At 38.4% G+C, this 23826-nt stretch overlaps 1 protein-coding gene across 3 annotated transcripts in view; it reads left to right on the top strand.

The window, feature by feature from the left end:
* HSD17B4 (hydroxysteroid 17-beta dehydrogenase 4) overlaps positions 1-23826 on the top strand; it is a 134405-nt gene that overhangs the window by 7736 nt on the left and 102843 nt on the right. For all 3 annotated transcript variants that reach the window (XM_059887959.1, XM_015472128.3, NM_001007809.2), the window contains 3 exon segments: positions 836-889; positions 12614-12721; positions 23189-23248. Coding sequence is in view for 2 of the 3 variants with exons in the window: in XM_015472128.3 (XP_015327614.1) it covers positions 836-889; positions 12614-12721; positions 23189-23248 (222 nt within the window). In the remaining variant the exon portion in view is untranslated.

The following is a 23826-nucleotide window of genomic DNA, read 5'->3' as shown; positions in this document are numbered from 1 at the left end:
GAAAAAATACAGAAGTAAGCTTTCCACTCCTAGTTGCTAATCACACAATTCTGTTACTCAGAGGTGAACCACTAATTCCCACTCTCTTATAGTCTTCCTAAGATATTCTCCGCCTATAAGGTTTACATAGGCATATATCCATTTTTGGATGTATAAATTTATACCCTATAGCTTTGAATCTGAATTAAGTATTTTGTGTGTGTTCCTGGTGATTACGTAGTCAAGGATCAGAGCAGAATGTAGAAACTGTTAGATACTTGAAACAGGAAAGGACTCAGTAGAAGCCATTGGCTTTTGTAAAACTGGTCCATTAGTGGAGCCAGGATCTCTGAGGCTGCCCTTGGAACTGCCACCACCCAAATAGTCACTGGCTCTAGGAACCTAGAGAATGGAAGTTGCCATCCAGAGATTAGGGAGCTTGATCTAGAAGCTGCCAGTATATCCACTTAATACCTAGGAAGCTTCAAGAAATTGGCTTCCTAACCAGCAGCACTGGTCAATTGTCACAGTACAGTGACTTCTGCCTCATTTCCTCCTTCCAAATTTCATTTCATGTGCGTTTTCATGCACACGCATTTAACGGTGGAACACAGATCACATCTAGCATCCTAGAAGCTCGGTAGAATGTAGGAAATGGTAGGGAAATGGGTGTAAAGTACAGTTTTAAGTTTTCCAACTCCTAAAAGTAGTAGAGGCTGAGAGTACCAGTGAAGCCTCCTCTTGTAATTAATGCACATCAGTTACTTTTCAATAGGGATTGGATTGAGTAGATCAAAAAAATTATTCTAACATTTGCTCAACTTTATGATTTTTTTTTTTCCTTTTTCTTCAATAGGATTGGGCCGAGCCTATGCCCTGGCTTTTGCAGAAAGAGGTGCATCAGTTGTTGGTAAGTTGATAAATTTTTCTTTTCATTTAGTACCTAGGAACTAAAATACAGACTTCACAAGACAGACAGCTTTGTATTTACATCAAATAATTTGTCAAGGTCAGATTTTATCACCAATTTTTTTTTCTTCTGCCAGCAAAATCTTTTCCCCATTGAGGCTGATTTTGTAACATACTTTTTATTTATTTATTTTTTGTAACTTTTTAAAGTAAGCTAGAATTTACAACTCAGTAGAATTGAGAAAGATAAGCAGGCGTTCATTATAAAATTCTTGAATTTGGTATATTGTGGGCTGTAATTTTTTCTTGTAGCAGACTGGTAGAAGATGAATCCCTGTAAGTGTAAATATATTGGTAAGGGAAGAAGTAAATGCATTTTCTTAACTGGAAGTTTGAAATCAGGAAATCCAAAGTATGTTTTTTTGTTTGTTTTTAATTTCTTTCATCAAAATTTTTCAAATGGGAGCTTTTATAACAGTTTAAAAATTTTAATTGAAGGGGCATTTACATGAGTTTTACTGTGGGGATTCAGTTAGAGGATGGGGTATTTGAGAACACACTAAATGTGGGAGATTTTATTAATCTCAGTGGTTTGCCTCGTGTGCTTGGCAATTGGTGTGGACATAGGAGTGGGTTTCTCTACAGCCACGTCTTTGTGGGGAGTAACTAAATGGACCTTCACTGCCAAGTAGGTATGTAGGGCAGTTGTATGCCCCAATATTTATTAATATCTTTCCTGGGCTTTAGCCTCCCAATCACAGTTTCCCTACATCTTTCTAGGGAATACAGAGAGAGAGATTTCTGCAATTTGTTTATGAAGACATGTGTAACAGACTTAACCAGCAGCCAGGTTTTCTAAACCAGTTTTCTCCCTCAGTGTGGATGTGTGGCTTATCTTTATGGAAGGTACGCAGAGACCTTGGATGTTGTTTAAGGTCATAACCACAGTGTGTTAATCCAGTCTGCTTCTGGCAGAAGAAGAACAAGAAGAAGATTTGGCAAAACTAATACAATTATGTAAAGTTTAAAAAAAAAAAAAAAAAAGAACACAATGTCAACACATTTTGGCATTGTGATATTTTGGCAGGGGTGTATAGTTCAGACCTTTTTTTTTTTTTTTTGCCAGATTGTCCCAAGAATGTGTCGTGGTGTCAGGGTCTGTTTTTTTCTTTAAAAAAATATTGCTATTAATTTATTAATATTTTTACTCATAACTTTTTATTTACATCTTTGAACTCAGTTCCATAAATGCTAGGGTCTCTTTTTATCTTTTGTATCTCCTAAAGGACCTAGAATATTGCCTTTTGTAAAGAAAGGACTTTATTCATTGGTTCTTTTATTGTTGTAGCCCTTTTTTGGGGGAGGGGGTGGGGTAGGGAGTGGTTGGTGTGCCTTTGAGATTGGTTGAGTAAATTTCTACTTTTTTGGTTGTGGCTGAGTTATAATCTTAGTTTATAAATTTGTTTTGTAAAACCTTTTGCAGAAATATGTGTTTGTGGGGATCAGAATTCCTATATCTCTTACTTTTGAATTTGTTGAACTCAGGTTGGACTTTTTCAGTTCTAAGGAAATGATAAACAGGGATGGTGTGTCTCTTGTCATTGACCCAGGGATGGTATTGCAGCAGATGCTTGTTGAAGTCCAAAGAGGTTGAAAGTTCGTGTTTTTGGAAAATTATTTACCAAACTTGGCTGGAGAACCAGATATAGTTTAGTTTATGTGAAAGTGCAGAACTTTTCTACCACTTGTTAGCCTGCGACCTGGCTGTGAATTCTTTAGGCTACCAGTGGTTTTCGTTCTCCTAATCACCACTACCCTGTGCTTTAAGGTTTTAAAACATAGATGCCCTGCTTCCAGATCGTTTTATGTGCACTGCCATTTCTCCTGAGTTAATTTTGTTCTGCTCAGCATATTTTTACCTGAGGAAGCAAAAAATAGGCAACAGGAGTAAGCACATGTAGGATTTATGACAGAGTCACTTGTTTGTGGTCGGAGAAGGCGATGGCACCCCACTCCAGTACTCTTGCCTGGAAAATCCCATGGACGGAGGAGCCTGGTGGGCTGTAGTCCATGGGGTCGCTAAGAGTCGGACACGACTGAGCGACTTCACTTTCACTTTTCAGTTTCCTGCATTGGAGAAGGAAATGGCAACCCACTCCAGTGTTCTTGCCTGGAGAATCCCAGGGACGGGGGAGCCTGGTGGGCTTCCATCTATGGGGTTGCACAGAGTCGGACACGACTGAAGCGACTTAGCAGCAGCAGCAGCAGGAGCTTGTTTGTGGTAAAATTACTGATCAGTTAATCTTAAGGTTAGCTCAGAGTCCAGTAAGAAGTAAAACCTTAAGACATGGAGTAGCTTGTTTCTCATGTGAGAGAGCTTTCTCTTGGTTATGCTGAGTTAACAAACAAATCTCATTGGTTTATCATAATAAAGGATAGTTTCACAGTTACCTGATGGTTCACATTCTGGTCAGTTGTCTCTCTGCTCTGTGTGTCTTACTAATTTCAGGATCCCAGCTGAAGGAGTGACTCTCATCATAGCTGTTCCCCATGGTGGTGCTTAAAGCTTCTGTTTAGAAGTGTCATGGCACTTCTACTCACATTTCACTGGCCAAAGGAAGTCACCTGGCCAAGCCCAAAGTTAAGGGTATCATTTAAGATATTCTCAAGCTTCCCGTTAATATGATTGCTATGTTTTATGTTCTGTAATATCAAGCATTATGGGAGATTTAAATCTGAGTGTAAGAACTGCTAAGCCTTTGGCTGATAATTGCAATAAGGGACATTTGTTTTTGTACAGATTACATCTTTGAAGAAATGTGTGTGCATATCTGAAGACAATGTTGGGAATGGAATAGGTTTGAGGTTTCCTCAGTTGGTGAGCCATATCAAGTTCTCTGAATAGTAAGTTTTATCTTGAGGGCTTGAACACAAAGAAGATTGAAGTGTTCCAGCAAGCAGAACCTCTTCTTTGACAGTAAGAAAGGCAAAACGCTTTCTGTTCTTGAACTGGAGGAGTAGCACTTAGGCGTAATTTGAATTGAAGTCTTTTAAAGTAAGATTGGCACGATTTCTTTTCTGTGCTGTAGTTACATGACAACTGGTAAAGATGAGTTTTTAAAGTTCCTCTTGTCAGATGCCAGAGCCTGTGTTTTTAGCTGCTGTGTGATCCTGATAGCCAGAAGGTGAACTTCAGTGTGGGAAAGTGAATGGTCTCTGAAGTTAGGTCAGGCTGTGAATCCTGGCTCTGCTGTCCAGTTACATGACTTGTCTGAATATTAGTAGCCACCTTCCCTAAAAACTGCCAGGATTATGGTGGGGATTAAATGACACCAAGAATTAAAGTCTTTTGTAAAGGGGGAAATAAAACAGTATTAGTGACTGCCTACCATGTCCTGGGCGCTGTGCTCAGGATTATATCAAAGTGAGCTTCGGGGGCATCCCAGGTTGGCGTAGTGTCTTCTAGGGGAATGAAGATGAGAGATGAGAGGTGACAGGAGGTCAGATCATATAGGACCATTTAGTTCAGAAGGACTGGCTTTTACCCTGATTTTTTTTTAAATTAATTTTTATTGGAGTATAGTTGCTTTACAATGTTGTGTTAGTTTCTACTGTACAGCACCCTGAGTCAGCTGTAGGTGTACATATAGCCCCTCTGTTTGATTTCCTGCCAATTTAGGTCACCACAGAGCACTCAGTAAGGTTCCCTGAGCTATATAGTAGGTTCTCATTAGTTACCCATTTTATACATAGTATTAATAGTGTATATATGTCAATACCAACACCCCAATTCCTATGTCACCACCTTTACCTACTTGGTGTCCATATGTTTGTACTCTACATCTGTGTCTCTATTTCTGTTTTGCAAATAAGATCGTGTATACTATTTTTCTAGATTTCTAATGAGAACCTACTTTCATGACCTGATTTAAGGTTTAAATTGATCATTCTGCTTGCTGTCTGAGGAGTAGGTTCTGGAGGAGTAAGAATGGAAGTAGAGGAGGATGTTGAGCATGTTGGGGTTTATTATCCTATGAACTCTTATTGTCTGTACTTATAATTTTTCATTAAAAAAAGAAGTGGAAGCAGAGAAATCTGTCAGGTTATTGAAATAATCTGTAAAAGAGAAGGGGTTGATTCAGACAGTTGGTAGGGATGGAGATGGTACAAGGAGGTTAAATTCTGGATATATTTGGAAGGTAGGTATGGCAGGATTTGGTTATTTGCTGATGTGGGTTGAAAAGGAGGGAGGATAGAGTGAGAGAGAAAAGACTGGAGGAGGGCAGATTCCCAGAGAGGGGACATTCCTGTAGACTTTCAGATGAGGCTAGTAAGTAGGCAGTGGGACATAGGACTCTATAGCTGGGGGGACATTGAAGCTATATAAATCTATTTTCAGTTCCCAGGAGGTATTTAAAGCCAGGAGATTGGGTCAGATTACCCAGGTGGTGAGTACAGATAGACAGGAGATGGAGTCCCAGGAGGACTCAGTCACTCATTTTCAGTTTCTTCTTCCTTTAAAGAGACCCTTGATGCCTTCTTGTTGTTGAGACAGATTCCATCCCTTAAATTAAGGGGGCCTCATTTAAGATACTGCTTTCTAAACTATTACCACATTTTGGAGGCCTACAAATATTTAGATACATTTATGGCCATTCTTACATGCATTGGAGAAGGAAATGGCAGCCCACTCCAGTGTTCTTGCCTGGAGAATCCCAGGGACGGAGGAGCCTGGTGGGCTGCCATCTATGGGGTCGCACAGAGTCGGACACAACTGAAGCGACTTAGCAGCAGTAGCAGCAGGAAAGATGTGTTTTCCTAGGCTCTAAGTCTGACCTTTCTCTGCTTACTGTTGGCCTTTCAAAGTTACTCATTGACCACTGTATCATGCAACAGCAGCATGGCCATTCTGGAAAAGACTCCTGATGAACTAGGGTGATGGTATCTTTCTGCCAAACAATGAAAATATAATGGCAACTCTATGTTTTGCACTTTTTCTTTGACTATCAGGAAGCTTAAGGGTAAACCTCACACTGTCCTCAGCCAGGGTAACCACCATTAGCCCATGCTTTGAGTAGGCTTCTCTTTCTCTGATGTGGCATTTTCTTAATTTTTCCATCTTTTAATAGTCCTTGCACATGCCTTTTATATTTAAGGCACTTTAAATACTTGTTGGTAGCAGTCAAGACATAAACAGAATACAAGAGGAAATCCCCATTGGGCCCACTATATCAATGAAATGATTCTTAATGCTGTTGTTTGCTATCAGAAACTTTTTAGAATGGGAGAAAAGGCATCAACACAGAAAACAGAAATGCCTGGAAGGACAGCAGTTACCTCTGGGATAGGACACAGGTTAGAAAGGGCTTTTTGAATCCGTAGTGTTTGAATTTCTTAAAAGCATTAAAAAAAAGTAAATAACCTCTCCAAAAAATAAGTACACTTGCAGTATAATATTGCCTTTGTCATCTTTTTATACACTTCTCAGATTACTCACTGTAAAGCATGTCATGTGCAAAATCAATGCATATAAAAATTATTTCGATTTTGTAGATTTGGAGGCACCATTTTACTTTGGAAATAAAAGTAGTTTATAGATATGTCACTGGTCATAGATATGACTTAGCTGGTGTCAAATCCTTGGATTGAATAAATATATGAACAGGAATATGTATAAGCACAGTTATAGAGCACTCTTCAGATACAAAGCATTGTAACGTTATTACTCCTGATAATTCAGTGGGAACTTAGAAATAGCTATATAAGCAATTTCCCAGAGAGGAGGAACTACTTATAGTAAAGTGAAACAGTAAAGTGAGGTCAGATTTAAGGGATCTGGAAAGTTAGGCAGTGAATGACAGGATTCTACTGCAGATTTTCAGTGGGGGAATGAGTTAGTTTAAGGCTGTTTAGGGCCATTACCCAGCAACTGGCTGCTAGCAGCCTGGAATGATTAAGATTGGAGGGAAAAGGCCATTGGGGAGGCACTTACAGTAGTCTGGGCATGAAATGATAGAACAGGAAAGACATGGCAATAATTGGTTCCTCAGAAGAACTGGAAACTCCTCAGTGCACAAACTATCTACCTTCCAAGCTCCAAGCACCAAGCCCAGTGCTGGCTACAGAGTGTGAACAGAGTGACTATTTGATGAATCATAATGAAATGGAGATCAAGCCTTGATAGCTTGGTGGCATGTACTGTTCAGAAATGGGAGAAAAGAGAGAATATCTGGGAAATGACTTAGCCAGCAAAGTGCTGCTGAGAGGGTGGGACAGTTTGAAGGAAGATGATGATCAGTTTGATTTGCATTTTTTTTTTTGCCCCAACACTAAAAGTGATATGTGTTACCTCAGCTGGTTTAGCAGCCCTGATATCAGGAGACCCAAAACATGTTTCTTGCTCTAGTCTTTGAGGCCAGTAGTCAGGGCTGAAGAACAGCAAGAGAGAATGGGAAAACCAACTTCTGAGAGCCAAGCCTGGTACACAAATTGGATTGCTAAAGACAAATCCAGATTTCTCAATCTGGTTTATGTAACAAAATGTTAAAAAACAATGTATGTAATGCTATCAAATAGTATTAATGCTCTGCTGTTTCTCTTTCAACATTTCAATCAAAGAATTTATAATTTGCAACATATATGATTAAAAATTAAAATCTTTTATAAATAAGTGACATGTACATGGGGCTTCCCCAGTGGCTCAGAATCTACCTGCTATGCAGAAGACATAGGAGACCAGAGTTCAATCCCTAGGTTGGGAAGATCCCCTGCAGGAGGGCATGACAACCCACTCCAGTATTCTTGCCTGGAGACTCCCATAGACAGAGGAGCCTGGTGGGCTACAGTCCATTGGGTTCCATAGAGTCGGACATGACTGAAGTGATGAGCATACATGCATGCAATATGTACACATCTGTATGAAAAAAAGGCACCTCAAATGAAATGTTATTTAAGCGGACAAAACAGTAAACAGAAATATAAATGACAAGCCTATGAAAATAATGTAACTTTACTAGTGCTAAAATAATGGGCTACAATTTATAATCATTTAATTGTTACACTGAAAAGAATGATAATGTCTAGAGTTGGGAGGATATGGGGAAACAGCCATTCTCACAAACCTGGTTCGGTTTTCAGGCTTTATTAGCTGATAACTCAGTACTTTGTGTTTAGGTATCCATTTTCCTATTTATAGGGTACTTTTATAGGCTCCAAGTGTGTTTATAATTCTCTGGATCCTACTCTAGTGGTTAGTAGGTGTTTAATAAAAACTCAGAGTAGATTTTTAATTAAAAAAACTTAGTCTTTAATAGACTATCAAAATCATTGATTTATTTAAAATGATGGAAATAGGCAAAAGATTTTACATCTTAAAAAAACAAAAACAAAAAACTCTTAGAGCTATAAGCTGGATTTTATATGGAGGATTTACAAATATATCACTTTTGGGGATATTTTGATGGTGTTAGCTGAAAAGACTCTATCCTTTAACTATGATAATCTTACCAATAGGTAATAAAAATACTGTGTATTTTGAAGCTGTTTGAGTGAGGTGGCTGATTTATTGTTTCTTCTGTATTCTCTCCAAGCAAACATGATTTTTTTTTTTTAAGGAAATAATTAGGATAAAAGAAACTTGTTCACAGCATTAGAGGAGCAGAGTGGTATTGTGGTGGGTCCAGGTGCTTGTATGAATTTTGCTATTTCATACAGCCTTGGAGCCTCGAACAAGTTACCTAACTTTTCCTAAACTCTTTCTTCTTCTGTAAAAATAGGAACAACTGTTCCTGCCAAACTCCTAGAAAACTGTATGGAGCTCAAATGCAGCAATGTACAAAGTTGTGTCTTTAACAGTAGGTGGTAGGGATATTTTAAATATTGTTATAATTGGAATATTCAGTCAGTTCAGTTCAGTTGCTCAGTCATGTCCAACTCTTTGCGACCCCATGGACTCAGCACTCCAGGCCTCCCTGTCCATTGCCAACTCCAGAGTTTACTCAAACTCAAGTCTGTTGAGTCAGTGATGTCATCCACCATCTCATCCTCTGTTGTCCCCTTCTCCTCCAGATGTGTCTTTAACAGTAGGCGGTAGGGATATTTTAAAATATTGTTATAATTGGAATATTCAATTCAGTTCAGTCGCTCAGTCGTGTCGGACTCTTTGCGACCCCATGAATCGCAGCATGCCAGGCCTCCCTGTCCATCACCAACTCCCAGAGTTTACTCAAACTCATGTCCATCGAGTCGGTGATGCCATCCAGCCATCTCATCTTCTGTCGTCCCCTTCTCCTCCTGCCCCCAATTCCTCCCAGCATCAGAGTCTTTCCAATGAATCAAGTGGAAATCAAGTGGCCACTCTTCGCATGAGGTGGCCAAAGTATTGGAGTTTCAGCTTTAGGATCATTCCTTCCAATGAACACCCAGGGCTGATCTCCTTTAGAATGGACTGGTTGGATCTCTTTGCAGTCCAAGGGACTCTCAAGAGTCTTCTCCAACACCACAGTTCAAAAGCATCAATTCTTCGGCACTCAGCTTTCTTCACAGTCCAACTTTCACATCCATACATGATCACTGGGAAAACCATAGTCTTGACTAGATGGACCTTTGTTGGCAAGGTAATGTCTCTGCTTTTGAATATGCTATCTAGGTTGGTCATAACTTTCCTTCCAAGGAGTAAGTGTCTTTTAATTTCATGGCTGCAATCATGATCTGCAGTGATTTTGGAATCCCCAAAAGTAAAGTCTGACACTGTTTCCACTGTTTCCTCATCTATTTCCCATGAAGTGATGGGACCAGATGCCATGATCTTAGTTTTCTGAATGTTGAGCTTTAAGCCAACTTTTTCACTGGAATATTAGTCATATATATATAAGTGATGACAGGGTCACATAGTACAAGTACATTTCTCTTTGTTTACAAACAATCTTTTAATGTTGCTGCTGGCTAAGCCCTTCAGTGTGTAATCAGTGCTTTTCTAGTTAAGGCTGTAATTCCTGTGAATTAGCTCTGGTAGGGTAACTGAGTAGGGTCAGTGTTAAATTTGTCCTCTCTGAAGTGAATACTTGTCTTGAATAAATCTATTTTGATACTGTTTCACTGCATTGATCATTGATCTCAGTAATTATTTATTTAGGCTCCAATGTTTACCTTTGATTGCACTTGGAATAGTTTACACTTGGGGATAGTGTTTCATTTCACAATTGAACATTTCTTTCTTTACTTCAATATTGTCTTCCTCAATTTGCTTTTGAACTTTTCCTTGCTTGGGTAAAAAGGGTCTTAGAAGACTGTTAGTTATATATTTCAAAATCTTGATTTTTTTTTAATTGTTTATTTCCTGTTATTTAAGTAACTGTACTCAAATAATGAATAATTAATAGGAATTTAGTCTTGAGAATCTTAACATTTTAAAAAAATTCTCTGAGGGATAATGTAAGCCTTTCCCCCATTATTTTTTGTCTTTGTAGCTTTTTTTATTTGCAATAAGACTGATAAGACTATATTGTTAGAAAAAATATACCTCAGTCCACATTTTGAAAAATTAATTTCCTTTAAGCACAAAATCACATTTGATTAATTTTTCTCTGAGTCATTCCTTTATCTCCTTTTACTACACTACTCCAGTTGCAACCCTCACCCCAGTTCCCGCATAAGAGAGTTATACTTCAAAAGAAAAAAAGATATGCACTTTTTTTCAGGTATGATAATCATCAATTTGATCATATTAAGAGAGTTTAAATTTTAGCCTATACCTCTATGCCATTATTAATTAGTAATTTTTAAATTATTATATTCCTCATGGTTTATGCAATAACCATACAAAAATGATCACTTTGCAATGCAAGTTAATTCTTTGTCCCCAGTATTTGTTAAGTTCTGTTTTTTCTAAGATGTTTGGCATTGATCTATTGTGGCTCAGATGGTAGGGAATCTGCCTTTGGTGCAGGAGACCCAGGTTTGATCCCTGGGTCAGGAAGATGCCCTGGAGAAGGGAATGGCAACCCACTCCAGTATTCTTGGCTGGAGAATTCCATGGACAGAGGAGCCTAGTGGGCTATAGTTCATGGAGTTGCAAAGAGTTGGACATGACTGAGTGACTGACATATTATTTATCTTTTCATTTGTTTTTGCATGTTATTTTATAAATTCAACCTTCAATGATTGTGTAAATTACTTTTGTTATCATATTATTTAGTTATGTTGCCTTTATATACTTATGATACAATTAATGCATTAGTGTAGTTACCACATACTTAACTTTCAGTACATTATAAACTCTTTGAGGATAGGCACCATTCTTATACATTTCCTTGCAAATGGTAAATGTTCATTTAATGTTTGTGTCTATATATACAGGAAGATGTAAAAATGTAATGAAAGTCACTCAGTTGTGTCCAACTCTTCATGACTCCATGGACTATAGCTGGCTAGGCTCCTCTGTCCATGAAATTTTCCAGGCAAGAATACTGGAGTGGGTAGCCATTCCCTTCTCCAGGGGATCTTTCCAACCCAGGGATCAAAACTATTCTCCTGCATTGTAGGCAGATTCTTTACCATCTGAGCCACTAGGGAAACACATAAATTATATATATGGTATAAATTAGTGACTGAACACATGTTAGTTGTGTGTGTAGTTTTTGACCTTTTCCAATAAATAGTTTTATTTCTTTTTTGGTAGACCGTGACCTATTATGTTTTATAAAAATTCACCAGTGTGAATTTAATATGCTTGTTCTTCATCACCATTGCTGTAAATGGCTTTCTTGACATGGAGAAGATATGTCACATTATATATTTAACCTTTCTTTTCTTTTTTTCAGTTGTGATAAGAACTCTTAATATGAGATCTACCCTTTTAAGAAATTTTTAACTGTACAATAGAGTATTATTAACTATAGGCATTATGTTGTACAGTAGATAAGATCTTTAGAACATTTTCATCTTGCATTATTGAAATTTTATGCCCACTGATTAGCAACTCCCCTTTTTCTCCTCCTGCTAATCTCTGCAACCACTATTCTACTCTCTGATTCTATGAGTTTGACCGTTTTAGATATAATCATGCAGTATTTGGTCTTCTGTGACTGGGTTACCTTATTATCTTCAGGGTTTATCCATGTTGTTACATATTGAAAAATTTCCTTCTTTTTTTAGAGGCTAAATAATAGTACATTGTATATATGTGCCACTTCTTTATCCATTTTGTCTGTCAGTTGATATTTAGATTGTTTGTACATCTTGGCTATCGTAATAGTGCTGCATTGAACACTGGAGTTCTATTATCTCTTCAGTTCCTGATTTCAATTCAATCAAGTGGGATTGCTGGATCATATGGCAGTTCTATTTTTAATTTTTTTTGAAGGATGTCCATACTGTTTTCCTCTGTGTTTACTCTTAAAAGTGATCTTTTTTTCTTTTCCTTTTTTTTTTTTTCTAAAAATGGGTTGAATCAGTCTTTTGCTTTCCAAAAGAGAAGCACTGCACAGTTAAAAGTTTCATGGCATGAACCTGTGTTTAAATATTTTCACTGCTTCATGTCTATATTTAAAAGCAAAGAGACATGTTTTGGAAGTACATATATCATGGTATCTTCAGTAGGATGGAAATACAGTAGGAGGGAATTAGGAAGATGACTGAAAACATATGCTAATAATATGGTTTCATTCCACCTCATATTTTTTAATGTCTAGAACTGAATTCTTATTTGTTTATTTTTGCATTGCAGTGAATGACCTAGGAGGGGACTTCACAGGAGTTGGCAAAGGCTCCTTAGCTGCTGATAAGGTTGTTGAAGAAATAAGAAGGAAAGGTGGAAAAGCAGTGGCTAACTATGGTATGGTATTTGAGAGAATTATACTGTTTCTTTTATTTTTCCTCAACTAATTCTATTTCTCATGTTAATAAATCACTTAGCAAATATCTCAACATTCCAGTGTAATTATGAAATTAGATTTTATCTAAGTCTGCCAAAGATGTTTAGCAACAGATTTTATATGTGAGATTTTTTTTGATGTAGATTATTTCATAAGTCTGAATTTTATTCAGTTGTCTATTTAGTGTTTTTAGTAAAGAGCACATGATATAACCAGTACATTACTGTAAATGTGGATATGAATATGCTCTTGTGACTGCACTGGGACTTGGTTGCAGCTTATGGGATCTCGTTTCCTGACTAGGGATTGAACCTGGGCCCTGTGCATTGGGAGCTTGGAGTCTTAGCCACTGGACCCTGAGGGAAGTCCTTACTCTTGTTTTTAAAAGCTAAAACATCTCTTATATTTCTACAGAATTACATTAAATTCTTAAAAAAAATTTTATATTTCTTAAAGTAATATAGCGTAAGAAGTGAAATGCCCCAATTCTGTACCCAGCTTTCGTATTCCATTCTGCATAGGAAATCATTGCTATATGTAACTTTCTTATCTTTATAAAAACTTAAGAGTCAAAAGTAGGCATTAAGAATAAAGAAAAAAGTCATGAAAAACAGCAAATACAGCCTTTATGTTTGATACATTGATTCTAATATTACTTGTTTTGTTTTGTCTTAAATTAATTTATTTATTTTAATTGCAGGCTAATTACTTTACAATATTGTAGTGGTTTTTGCCATACATTGACATAAATCAACCATGTCATGTATGGGTAAACATGTGTTCCCCATCCTGAACCCCCTTCCCACCTCACTCCCCATCCCATCCCTCAGGGTCATCCCAGTACACCAGCCCTGAGCACCCTGTCTCATGCATGGAACCTGAACTGGCGATCTGTTTCACATATGATAATATACATGTTTCAATGCTCTTCTCTCAAATCCTCCCACCCTTGCCTTTTCCCACAGAGTCCAAAAGGCTTTATTATACATCTGTGTCTCTTTTGCTGTCTCACATATAGGGTCATTGTTACCATCTTTCTATATTCCATATATATGTGTTAGTATGCTGTATTGGTGTTTTTCTTTCTGACTGACTTCACTCTGTATAATAGGCTCCAGTTTCATCCACCTCACTAGAACTGATTCAAATGCATTCTTTTTAATAGTTGGGTAATATTCCATTGTGTATATGTACCACAGCTTTCTTATCCATTCATCTGCTGATGGACATCTAGGTTGCTTCCATGTCCTGGCTATTGTAAACAGTGCTGCGATGAACATTGGGGTACATGTGTCTCTTTCAATTCTGGTTTCCTCGGTGTGTATGCCCAGCAGTGGGATTGCTGGGTCATATGGCAGTTCTGTTTCCAGTTTTGTAAAGAATCTCCACACTGTTCTCCATAGTGGCTGTACTAGTTTGCATTCCCACCAACAGTGTAAGAGGGTTCCCTTTTCTCCACACCTTCTCCAACATTTATTGTTCGTAGACTTTTTGATAGCAGCCATTTTGACTGGTGTGAGATGATACCTCATTGTGGTTTTGATTTGAATTTCTCTGATAATGAGTGATGTTGAATATTTTTTCATGTGTTTGTTAGCCATCTCTATGTCTTCTTTGGAGAAATGTCTGTTTAGTTCTTTGGCCCATTTTTTTGATTGGGTTGTTTGTTTTTCTGGTATTGAGCTGTATGAGCTGCTTGTATATTTTTTAGATTAATTCTTTGTCCATTGGTTCGTTTGCTATTATTTTCTCCCATTCTGAAGGCTGTCTTTTCACCTTGTTTATAGTTTCCTGCGTTGTGCAAAAGCTTTTAAGTTTAATTAGGTCCCATTTGTTTATTTTTGCTTTTATTTCCATTATTCTGGGAGGTGGGTCATAGAGGACCCTGCTGTGATTTATGTCAGAGAGTGTTTTGCCTATGTTTTCCTCTAGGAGTTTTATAGTTTCTGGTCTTACATTTAGATCTTTAATCCATTTTGAGTTTATTTTTGTGTATGGTGTTAGAAAGTGTTCTAGTTTCATTCTTTTACAAGTGGTTGGCCAGTTTTCCCAGCACAACTTGTTAAAGAGATTGTCTTTTCTCCATTGTATATTCTTGCCTCCTTTGTCAAAGATAAAGGGTCCATAGGTGTTTGGATTTATCCCTGGGCTTTCTATCTTGTTCCATTGATTTATATTTCTGTCTTTGTGCCAGTACCATACTGTCTTGATGATTGTAGATTTGTAGTATAGCCTGAAGTTAGGCAGGTTGATTCCTCCAGTTCCATTCTTGTTTCTCAAGATTGCTTTGGTTTCTCAAGATTGCTTTGGCTGTTCGAGGCTTTTTGTATTTCCATACAAATTGTGAAATTATTTGTTCTAGTTCTCTGAAAAATACCATTGGTAGTTTGATAGGGATTGCATTGAATCTATAGATTGCTTTGGGTGGTATACTCATTTTCACTATATTGATTCTTCATATCCATGAACATGGTAACTTTCTCCTTCTATTTGTGTCATCTTTGATTTCTTTCATCAGTGTTTTATAGTTTTCTATATATAGGTCTTTTGTTTCTTTAGGTAGATTTATTCCTAAGTATTTTATTCTTTTCATTGCAATGGTGAATGAAATTGTTTCCTTAATTTCTCTTTCTGTTTTCTCATTGTTAGTGTATAGGAATGCAAGGGATTTCTGTGTATTAATTTTATATCCTGAAACTTTACTATATTTATTGATGAGATGCAGTAATTTTCTGGTGGAGTCTTTAGGGTTTTCTGTGTAGAGGATCATGTCATCTGCAAACAGTGATAGTTTTACTTCTTTTCCAGTATGGATTCCTTTTATTTCTTTTTCTTCTCAGATTGCTGTGGCCAAAACTTCCAAAACTATGTTGAATAGTAGTGGTGAGAGTGGGCACCCTTGTCTTGTTCCTGACTTTAGGGGAAATGCTTTCAATTTTTCACCATTGAGGATAATGTTTGCTGTGGGTTTATCATATATAGCTTTTATTATGTTGAGGTATGTTCCTTCTAATCCTGCTTTATCATAAATGGATGTTGAATTTTGTCAAAGGCTTTCTCTGCATCTATTGAGATAATCATATGGTTTTTATCTTTCAGTTTGTTAATGTGGTGTATCACATTGATTGATTTGCAGATATTAGAGAATCCTTGCATCCCTGGGATAAAACCCACTTGGCCATGATGTATGATCTTTTTAATATGTTGCTGGATTCTGTTTGCTAGAATTTAAGGATTTTTGCATCTGTGTTCATCAGTGATATTGGCCTGTAGTTTTCTTTTTTTGTGGCATCTTTGTCTGGTTTTGGTATTAGGGTGATGGTGGCCTCATAGAATGAGTTTGGAAGTTTACCTTCCTCTGCAGTTTTCTGGAAGACTTTGAGTAGGATAGGTGTTAGCTCTTCTCTAAATTTTTGGTAGAATTCAGCTGTGAAGTGGTCTGGTCCTGGGCTTTTGTTTGCTGGAAGATTTCTGATTACAGTTTTGATTTCCGTGCTTGTGATGGGTCTGTTAAGATTTTTTGTTTCTTTCTGGTTCAGTTTTAGAAAGTTATACTTTTCTAAGAATTTTTCCATTTCTTCCAAGTTGTCCATTTTATTGGCATATAGTTACTGATAGTAGTCTCTTATGATCCTTTGCATTTCTGTGTTGTCTGTTGTGATTTCTCCGTTTTCATTTCTAATTTTGTTGATTTAATTCTTCTCCCTTTTTTCCTTCATGAGTCTGGCTAATGGTTTGTCTATTTTATTTATCTTCTCAAAGAACCAACTTTTAACTTTGTTGATTTTTGCTATGGTTTCATTTCTTTTTCATTTATTTTTTCCCTAAGTTTTATGATTTTTTTCCTTATACTAGCCCTGGGGTTCTTCATTTTTTCCTTTTCTAGTTGCTTTAGGTGTAGAGTTAGGTTATTTACTTGATTTTTCTCTTGTTTCTTGAGATAAGCTTGTATTGTAATGAACCTTCCCCTTAGCACTGCTTTTACTGAGTCTCATAGGTTTTGGGTTGTGTTTTCATTTTCATTCGTTTTTATGCATATTTTGATTTCTTCTGTGATTTGTTGGTTATTCAGAATTGTGTTGGTTAGCCTCCATATGTTGGTATTTTTAATAGTTTTTTTTCCCTGTAGTTGACAGCTAATCTTAATGCATTGTGATCAGAAAAGGTGCTTGGAATGATTTCAGTTTTTTTAAATTTACCAATGCTCGATTTATGGCCCAGGATATGATCTATCCTGGAGAAGGTTCCGTGTGCACTTGAGAAAAAGATGAAATTCATTGTTTTGGGGTGAAATGTCCTGTACATATCAGTTAGGTCTAACTGGTCCATTGTATCATTTAAAGTTTGTGTTTCCTTGCTAATTTTCAGTTTAGTTGATCTATCCATAGGTGTGAGTGGGGTATTAAAGTCTCCCACTATTATTGTGTTATTGTTAATTTCCCCTTTCACACTTGTTAGCATTTGTCTTACATATTGTGGTGCTCCTATGTTGGTTGCATATATATTTATAATTGTATATCTTCTTGGATTGATCCTTTGATCATTATGTAGTGTCCTTCTTTGCCTCTTTTCACAGCCTTTATTTCAAAGTCTATTTTATCTGATATGAATATTGCTACTCCTGCTTTCTTTTGGTCTCCATTTGCGTGAAATATCTTTTTTCAGCCCTTCATTTTCACTCTGTATGTGTCCCTTGTTTTGAGGTGGGTCTCTTGTAGACAGCATATATAGGAGTCTTGTTTTTTTATCCATTCAGCCAGTCTTTGTCTTTTGGTTGGGGCATTCACCCCATTTACATTTAAGGTAATTATTGATAAGTATGATCCTGTTGCTATTTACTTTGTTGTTTTGGGTTTGAGTTTATACACTTTTTCTGTGTTTCCTGTCTAGAGAAGATCCTTTAGCATTTGTTGGAGAGCTGATTTGGTGTTGCTGAATTCTCTGAGCTTTTGCTTGTCTGTAAAGCTTTTGATTTTTCCTTCATATTTGAATGAGATCCTTGCTGGGTACAGTGATCTGGGTTGTAGATTTTTCTCTTTTATCACTTTAAATATGTCCTGCCATTCCCTTCTGGCCTGAAGAGTTTCTATTGAAAGATAAGCTGAACAGCTGATCCTTATGGCAGTCCCCTTGTGTGTTATTTGTTGTTTTTCCCTTGCCTCTTTTAATATTTGTTCTTTGTGTTTGATCTTTGTTAATTTGATAAACGAATTGTCTTGGGGTTTTTTGCCTTGGGTTTATCCTGTTTGGGACTCTCCAAGTTTCTTGGACTTGGATGGCTATTTCCTTCCCCATTTTAGGGAAGTTTTCAACTATTATCTCCTCCAGTATTATCTTATGGCCTTTCTTTTTGTCTTCTGCGACTCCTGTGATTCGAATGTTGGGGCATTTGACATTGTCCTAGAGGTCTCTGACGTCCTCGTTTCTTTTAATGCTTTTTTTCTTTTTTCCTCTCTGCTTCATTTATTTCCAGCATTCTATCTTCCACCTCACTTATCCTATCTTCTGCCTCAGTTATTCTACTGTTGGTTCCCTCCAGAGTGTTTTTGATCTTTTATTGCATTATACATTATTGATTGACTCTTTTTTATTTCTCCTAGGTCTTTGTTAAACATTTTTTGCATCTTCTCTATCCTTGTCTCCAGACTATTTATCTGTAACTCCGTTTTGTTTTCAAGATTTTGGATCATTTTTACTATCATTATTCTGAATTCTTTTTCAGGTAGACTCCCTGTTTCCTCCTCTTTTGTTTGGTTTGGTGGGCATTTATCATGTTCCTTTACCTGCTGAGTATTTCTGTTCCTTTTCATCTTGTTTAGATTGCTGTGTTTGGGGTGGCCTTTCTGTAGGCTGAAAGTTTGTGGTTCCTCTTTATTGTGGAGGTTCCTCCCTGTGGGGGAATTGGACGAGTGAGTTGTCTAGGTTTCCTGGTTAGGGAAGCTTGTGTCCATGTTCTGGTGGGTGGAGCTGGATCTCTTCTCTCTGGAGTGCAATGAAGTGTTCAGTAGTGAGTTTTGAGGTGTCTGTGGGTTTGGTGTGACTTTTGGCAGCCTGTATATTAAAGCTCAGGGGCAGAAGGGGCGTGGCCGCCGCGCAGGGGGAGGGTGCTGGGAGGAGCGGCCGCGGCTTGGCGCTTAATAAAAAAATAAAAAATAAAATAAAGCTCAGGGCTATGTTCCTGTGTTGCTGGAGAATTAGCATGGTATGTCTTGCTCTGGAACTTGTTGGCTCTTGGGTGGGGCTTGGTTTCAGTGTATGTGTGGAGGCTTTTGGATGAGCTCTTATCTTTTTTTTTTTAAATTTTATTTTATTTTTAAACTTTACATAATTGTATTAGTTTTGCCAAATATCAAAATGAATCCGCCACAGGTATACATGTGTTCCCCTTATCTTTTTTTTTTTTTCCCCCTTATCTTTTAATGTTCCCTGGAGTCAGGAGTTTTCTGGTGTTCTCAGGTTTTGGACTTAAGCCTCCTGCCTCTGGTTTTCAGTCTTATTCTTACAGTAGTCTCAAGACTTCTCCATCCATACAGTACCGATGATAAAACATCTAGGTTAATGGAGAAAAGATTCTCCACAGTGAGGGACACCCAGAGAGGTTCACAGAGTTACATGGAGAAGAGAAGAGGGAGGAGGGAGATAGAGGTGACCAGGAGGAGAAGAGGGGGAATCAAAAAGGGAGAGAGCAGTTTAGCCAATAATCAAATCCCTGTGTGCTCTCCACAGCTTGGAACACCCAGAAAGGTTCACGGGGTTCCATAGAGAAGAGAACAGGGAGGAAGGAGATATAGGTGACCAGGAGGAGAGGAGGGGGAGTCAAAAGGAGAGAGACAGATCTAGCCAGTAATCAGTTCCCTAAGTGTTCTCCATAGCCCAGAATACCCAAAGAGACTCACAGAGTTGGGTAGAGAAGAGAAGGGGGAGGGAGGAGGCAGAGGTGACCGGTTGGGTAGAGAAGAGAAGGGGGAGGGAGGAGACAGAGGTGACTGGGGGGAGAAAAGGAGAGTCAAAAGAGGGAGAGAGCAATCAAGCCAGTAATCTCGCTCCCAAGTAAAAATGGGTACTGAAGATTGGATTCTGAAAGGTACAAAATTGGTAACAAATACCAAAAAGCAAAGATTAAAAATCTAGAGTAGAGGTTAGGTTCTCAAAAATACAATATTAAAAAAACAAAACACAAAAATTATAAAAAGTATATATGAAATTTGCTTTAAAAAAGGGTCTTTTTTTTTTGCAAGGTAATAGGTTATAAAAATGAAAATTAAATGAGTAATAAAGGACTTAAAAATTTTAAAAATGGTAATAGTAAAATACATCTAGGAATTTCTCTGGAGCTGTTGCAGGCAGTGTAGGGCCAGTTCAGTTTCAGATAGTTCCTTGTTCCAGCTTATACTTCTCAAGGTCTATAGGCCCCTTCCAGTGTAGTCAGTGCTAACTACAGGGTTTTAATCTGTTGCACCTGTCACTTCCAAAACGGTTCCCTCTGTTTATTTTGGCTTCTTCTGTTTGCAAGTCTCTTCAGTGTCTAATTTCCGCCCTGACACAAGGGGGTGAAGGTGGTCACTTATTTAGGCTCACTTTTTCGGTTGTGCTGTGGGGAGGGAGGAGCAATGCAAACAAATATCACTGGCGTGTGTGGGGAGTGCTCACAGTGTCTCGGCCACACTGGGTTTGCCCCCGCTCACAGCGTGTGTGCTTTCCTGGTCTATACTGCTCAGGCTCCAGATTGCTCTTCAGGAGAACTGTCTAAAGCAGGCCTTGGGTTATGTGCACTTCCCAGGTCTAAGCCGCTCAGGTTCAGGTTCTCGGGTACTCCACAAAGGCACACTCGGTTGGGCCTGCGTTTTGTGCCCTTCCCAGGTCCCAGCAGCTCAGGTGACCAGGTGCTTGGCAAGTGCACTCTCCCCAGGTGTGTGGTGCATCTTATCACCTCCCCGTCCCAGCTGCTTGGTTTCCTGAGTGTCCAGTGGGAGCATGTCTCAGGTGTGCTGTGTGTGTCCTCTGGGGAGCTGATCTCTGGCTGCCACCCTCCTGGCGGATGTCAGCCATCCAGGATCCCAGGAAGACTTGGTTAACGACTGGGAGCCTGCTCACAGTTTGGTAGAGGATGCCCTTTTCTGGCTCTGGCTGTTGCCTGCCTGCCTCTCTGCCTCCAGTGGGGGATGGGCCCTTCCACAGTGGGCTAGCTCTCCTCTGGTATTCGCTCAGTCCTTTGTTCCCTGAGTGGGCTGGCAGTGCCTTAGGTTAGAGCTTTTCACAGGAAAGTTCTCTCTCTCTCTCTTTTTTTCCTCTCTCTCTGGCTATCCCACAGTTTGGGTTGCTATCTCATGTTAGCTTCCTCAGATTGTCCTCAGGGCATTCAGGCCCAGTCCTTACCCTAAGCAATGCAGCCTGTGCCTCCTGCTTGCTGGTGGCAGATGCGAGCTCCTGCGCTACTTCTCCACTGGGAGTTGTGGTTAGGCATGTAATCTGTGGGTTTTATTTATTTGTTTATTTATTTTCCCTCCTGGTTATGTTGCCCTCTGAGATTCCAAAACTCCCCCACAGACCCACCAGTGTGAGGGTTTCCTGGTGTTTGGAAACTTCTCCTCTTTCATGACTCCCTTCGCGGGATGGGTCTCTGTCCCTAACTCTTTTGTCTCTCTTTTTATCTTTTATATTTTGTCCTCCCTCCTTTTGAAGACAATGGCTGCCTTTCTGGGTGCGTGGTGTCCTCTGCCAGCGTCCAGAAGTTGTTTTGTGGAATTTGCTCAGTGTTCAAATGATCTTTCGATGAATTTGTGGGGAAGAAAGTGGTCTCCCTGTCCTATTCCTCTGCCATCTTAGGACCATCTGATTCTAATAATATTTGTAAGGAATCTTCTTGAATAGATTTACTTTTAAAAAGCTAGTGTTTAGTGACTTTTCTGCAAATTAGATTGTTTTTGTGGGCCAGGAAGAAAATTAAATTGCCTGTGCCTTTATTTTGAAATTTTAGAGGAAAGAAGATAGGATATGGTTTGTTTTTTGTGCTCAAGGGAATAATGAGACAGATATTTTAGTATCTTATTTCTGCTTTGATAGTCTAGAAAAGTGTTTTCATCTTTAGAAAAAAATTCTGGGGTTTTAGAACCTAATTTTTAAAGATAAAAATTTCAGACTCTTCTCTCCACCCCTCAGTTTTGATATACAAAGTATAATAGTCAGGATTCAGTCAGGAAAACAGAAGCCCCTCTTGGTTTTCCCAGAGTGAAGGGTTTTATACAGAGAGTTAGAGACTTACCATTGGAAGGTCTGGGCTGGTGCATGTCAGTGAGACTGTAGGAGACCGTCTCAGCCTGTGGCGGGTGGTTCTCAAGAGCCTGCCTGCATGTGCTGCCAGTGTCATGTCTGCAGCTCCTCATGAGACTGCCTGCCCCTGCAGTCTCCTGCTTTTCTACCTTTTAAGTGAGTGTCTCTTTTTGGAGGATCTAACTCAGGACTGTATGGGCCTCAGAGAAGGGCCCTGGCTCCTCCTGTGACTGCAGAGAAAGTAGAAACACTAGTGATGTTGAGTTGACAGCTGACCATTTGAGACACAGCTCTGGTGATATCAGCCCTTCTCCTGGGCTGATTAGCAGAAAATAACAAGGCCATAATATTTCATTGAGCTTTGCCTTTTGTGGTTAGTATTATATTATAAAAACAGGCTTCCTTAGTGCCTCAGTGGTAAAGAATCCACCTGCAATGCACGAGACGTGGGTTTGATACCTGCGTTGGGAAGATCCCCTGGAGGAGGAAATGGCAACCCACTCTAGTATCCTTGCCTGGGAAATCCCATGGACAGAGGAACCTGGTGGGCTCCGCGGGGTCTCAAGAGTCGGACACAACTTAGCAACTAAGCAACAACAACATTACAAAAACAATAGGTTTGTTTTCCAAATGTAGTCATAGACTTGGCCATGCTTTTTCCAATTAAATACACTCCTCTTTCCCTCCCTCTCAAATTCTCATTTGCATCCTTAAGTAGAAGTCCTATGTGACAACTTAAAATTCAATAGCAATGAAATAGTAATCATTTGTCATCCTAGCCACATTTCAAGTGCCCAGTAGCCACATGTGGTTCATGGCTACTGTATTAGACAGTGCAGAAATAGGGACATTTCATTTTCATAAGACAAAGCTCTATTAGACAGTGCTGTCTTTGATCTTATTTGTCAAATGCTTGTTATTTACCCAGCTCGATTTTTTTCTTTTTTTTGGTAGGTTAAAGAATTGTCTTAGGAACAAAATTTCTTTTGTAATGTAGATCATCTATAGTTTGTATGTGCCTACAATATAAATGTATTTTTCCTGGATATGAATTCTGTTGAATGAATTGTATCTGTCATGTACTCTGATCCACAGAATTTAGAAGTCATTTGTGAAGATTCTTACTGAAGTTTTGTCCTAATTTTCCTTTCCTTCAGATTCAGTGGAGGAAGGGGAGAAGATTGTGAAGACAGCACTGGATGCTTTTGGAAGAATAGGTGATGTTTCTTTACATTTATGGTGCTCACAGAGCAGCTTCTACCTTTCTAATGAATTATTTTTTATTTTACTTTTGTTTGCTAAAAACTCTTTCTTGGTAATCAAATTTTTAGATTTGTTTTAAAATTTAATTTTTTAGCATATGCTGATCTTATTCCACAAAGGGCTTGAGGTGACAGTTTGTATGCATGTATGTGTTGAATTGGTTGTTTGTTTTTTGTATTTTAAGGGCTTTTAGAAAAACTTAAAAGCATTCTCTAAGTTTCTTTTTATAGTAATTTAATCATATCCCCAATATATAAAAGTACATATATAATATACAATAATTTACATGATTATATAAGTAATAACTATTAAAGATATTATAATAATTTAATCATACCCTCAATATTGGGGATATGATTATATATGTATATCAGAAAGAAAGAACGAAAGAGAAGTCACTCAGTCGTGTCCAACTCTTTGTGACCCCGTGGACTGTAGCCTACCAGGCTCCTCCATCCATGGGATTTTCCAGGCATGTATATCAGCTGCTAAGTCACTTCAGTCGTGTCTGACTCTGTGCGACTCCATAGAC

This window comes from Bos taurus, chromosome 7 (assembly GCF_002263795.3).
Source record: "Bos taurus isolate L1 Dominette 01449 registration number 42190680 breed Hereford chromosome 7, ARS-UCD2.0, whole genome shotgun sequence".
Taxonomy (NCBI): Eukaryota; Metazoa; Chordata; class Mammalia; order Artiodactyla; family Bovidae; genus Bos; species Bos taurus.
The sequence above is the reverse complement of the archived record's forward strand: the minus strand, read 5'-3'. Positions and strand labels throughout refer to the sequence as shown.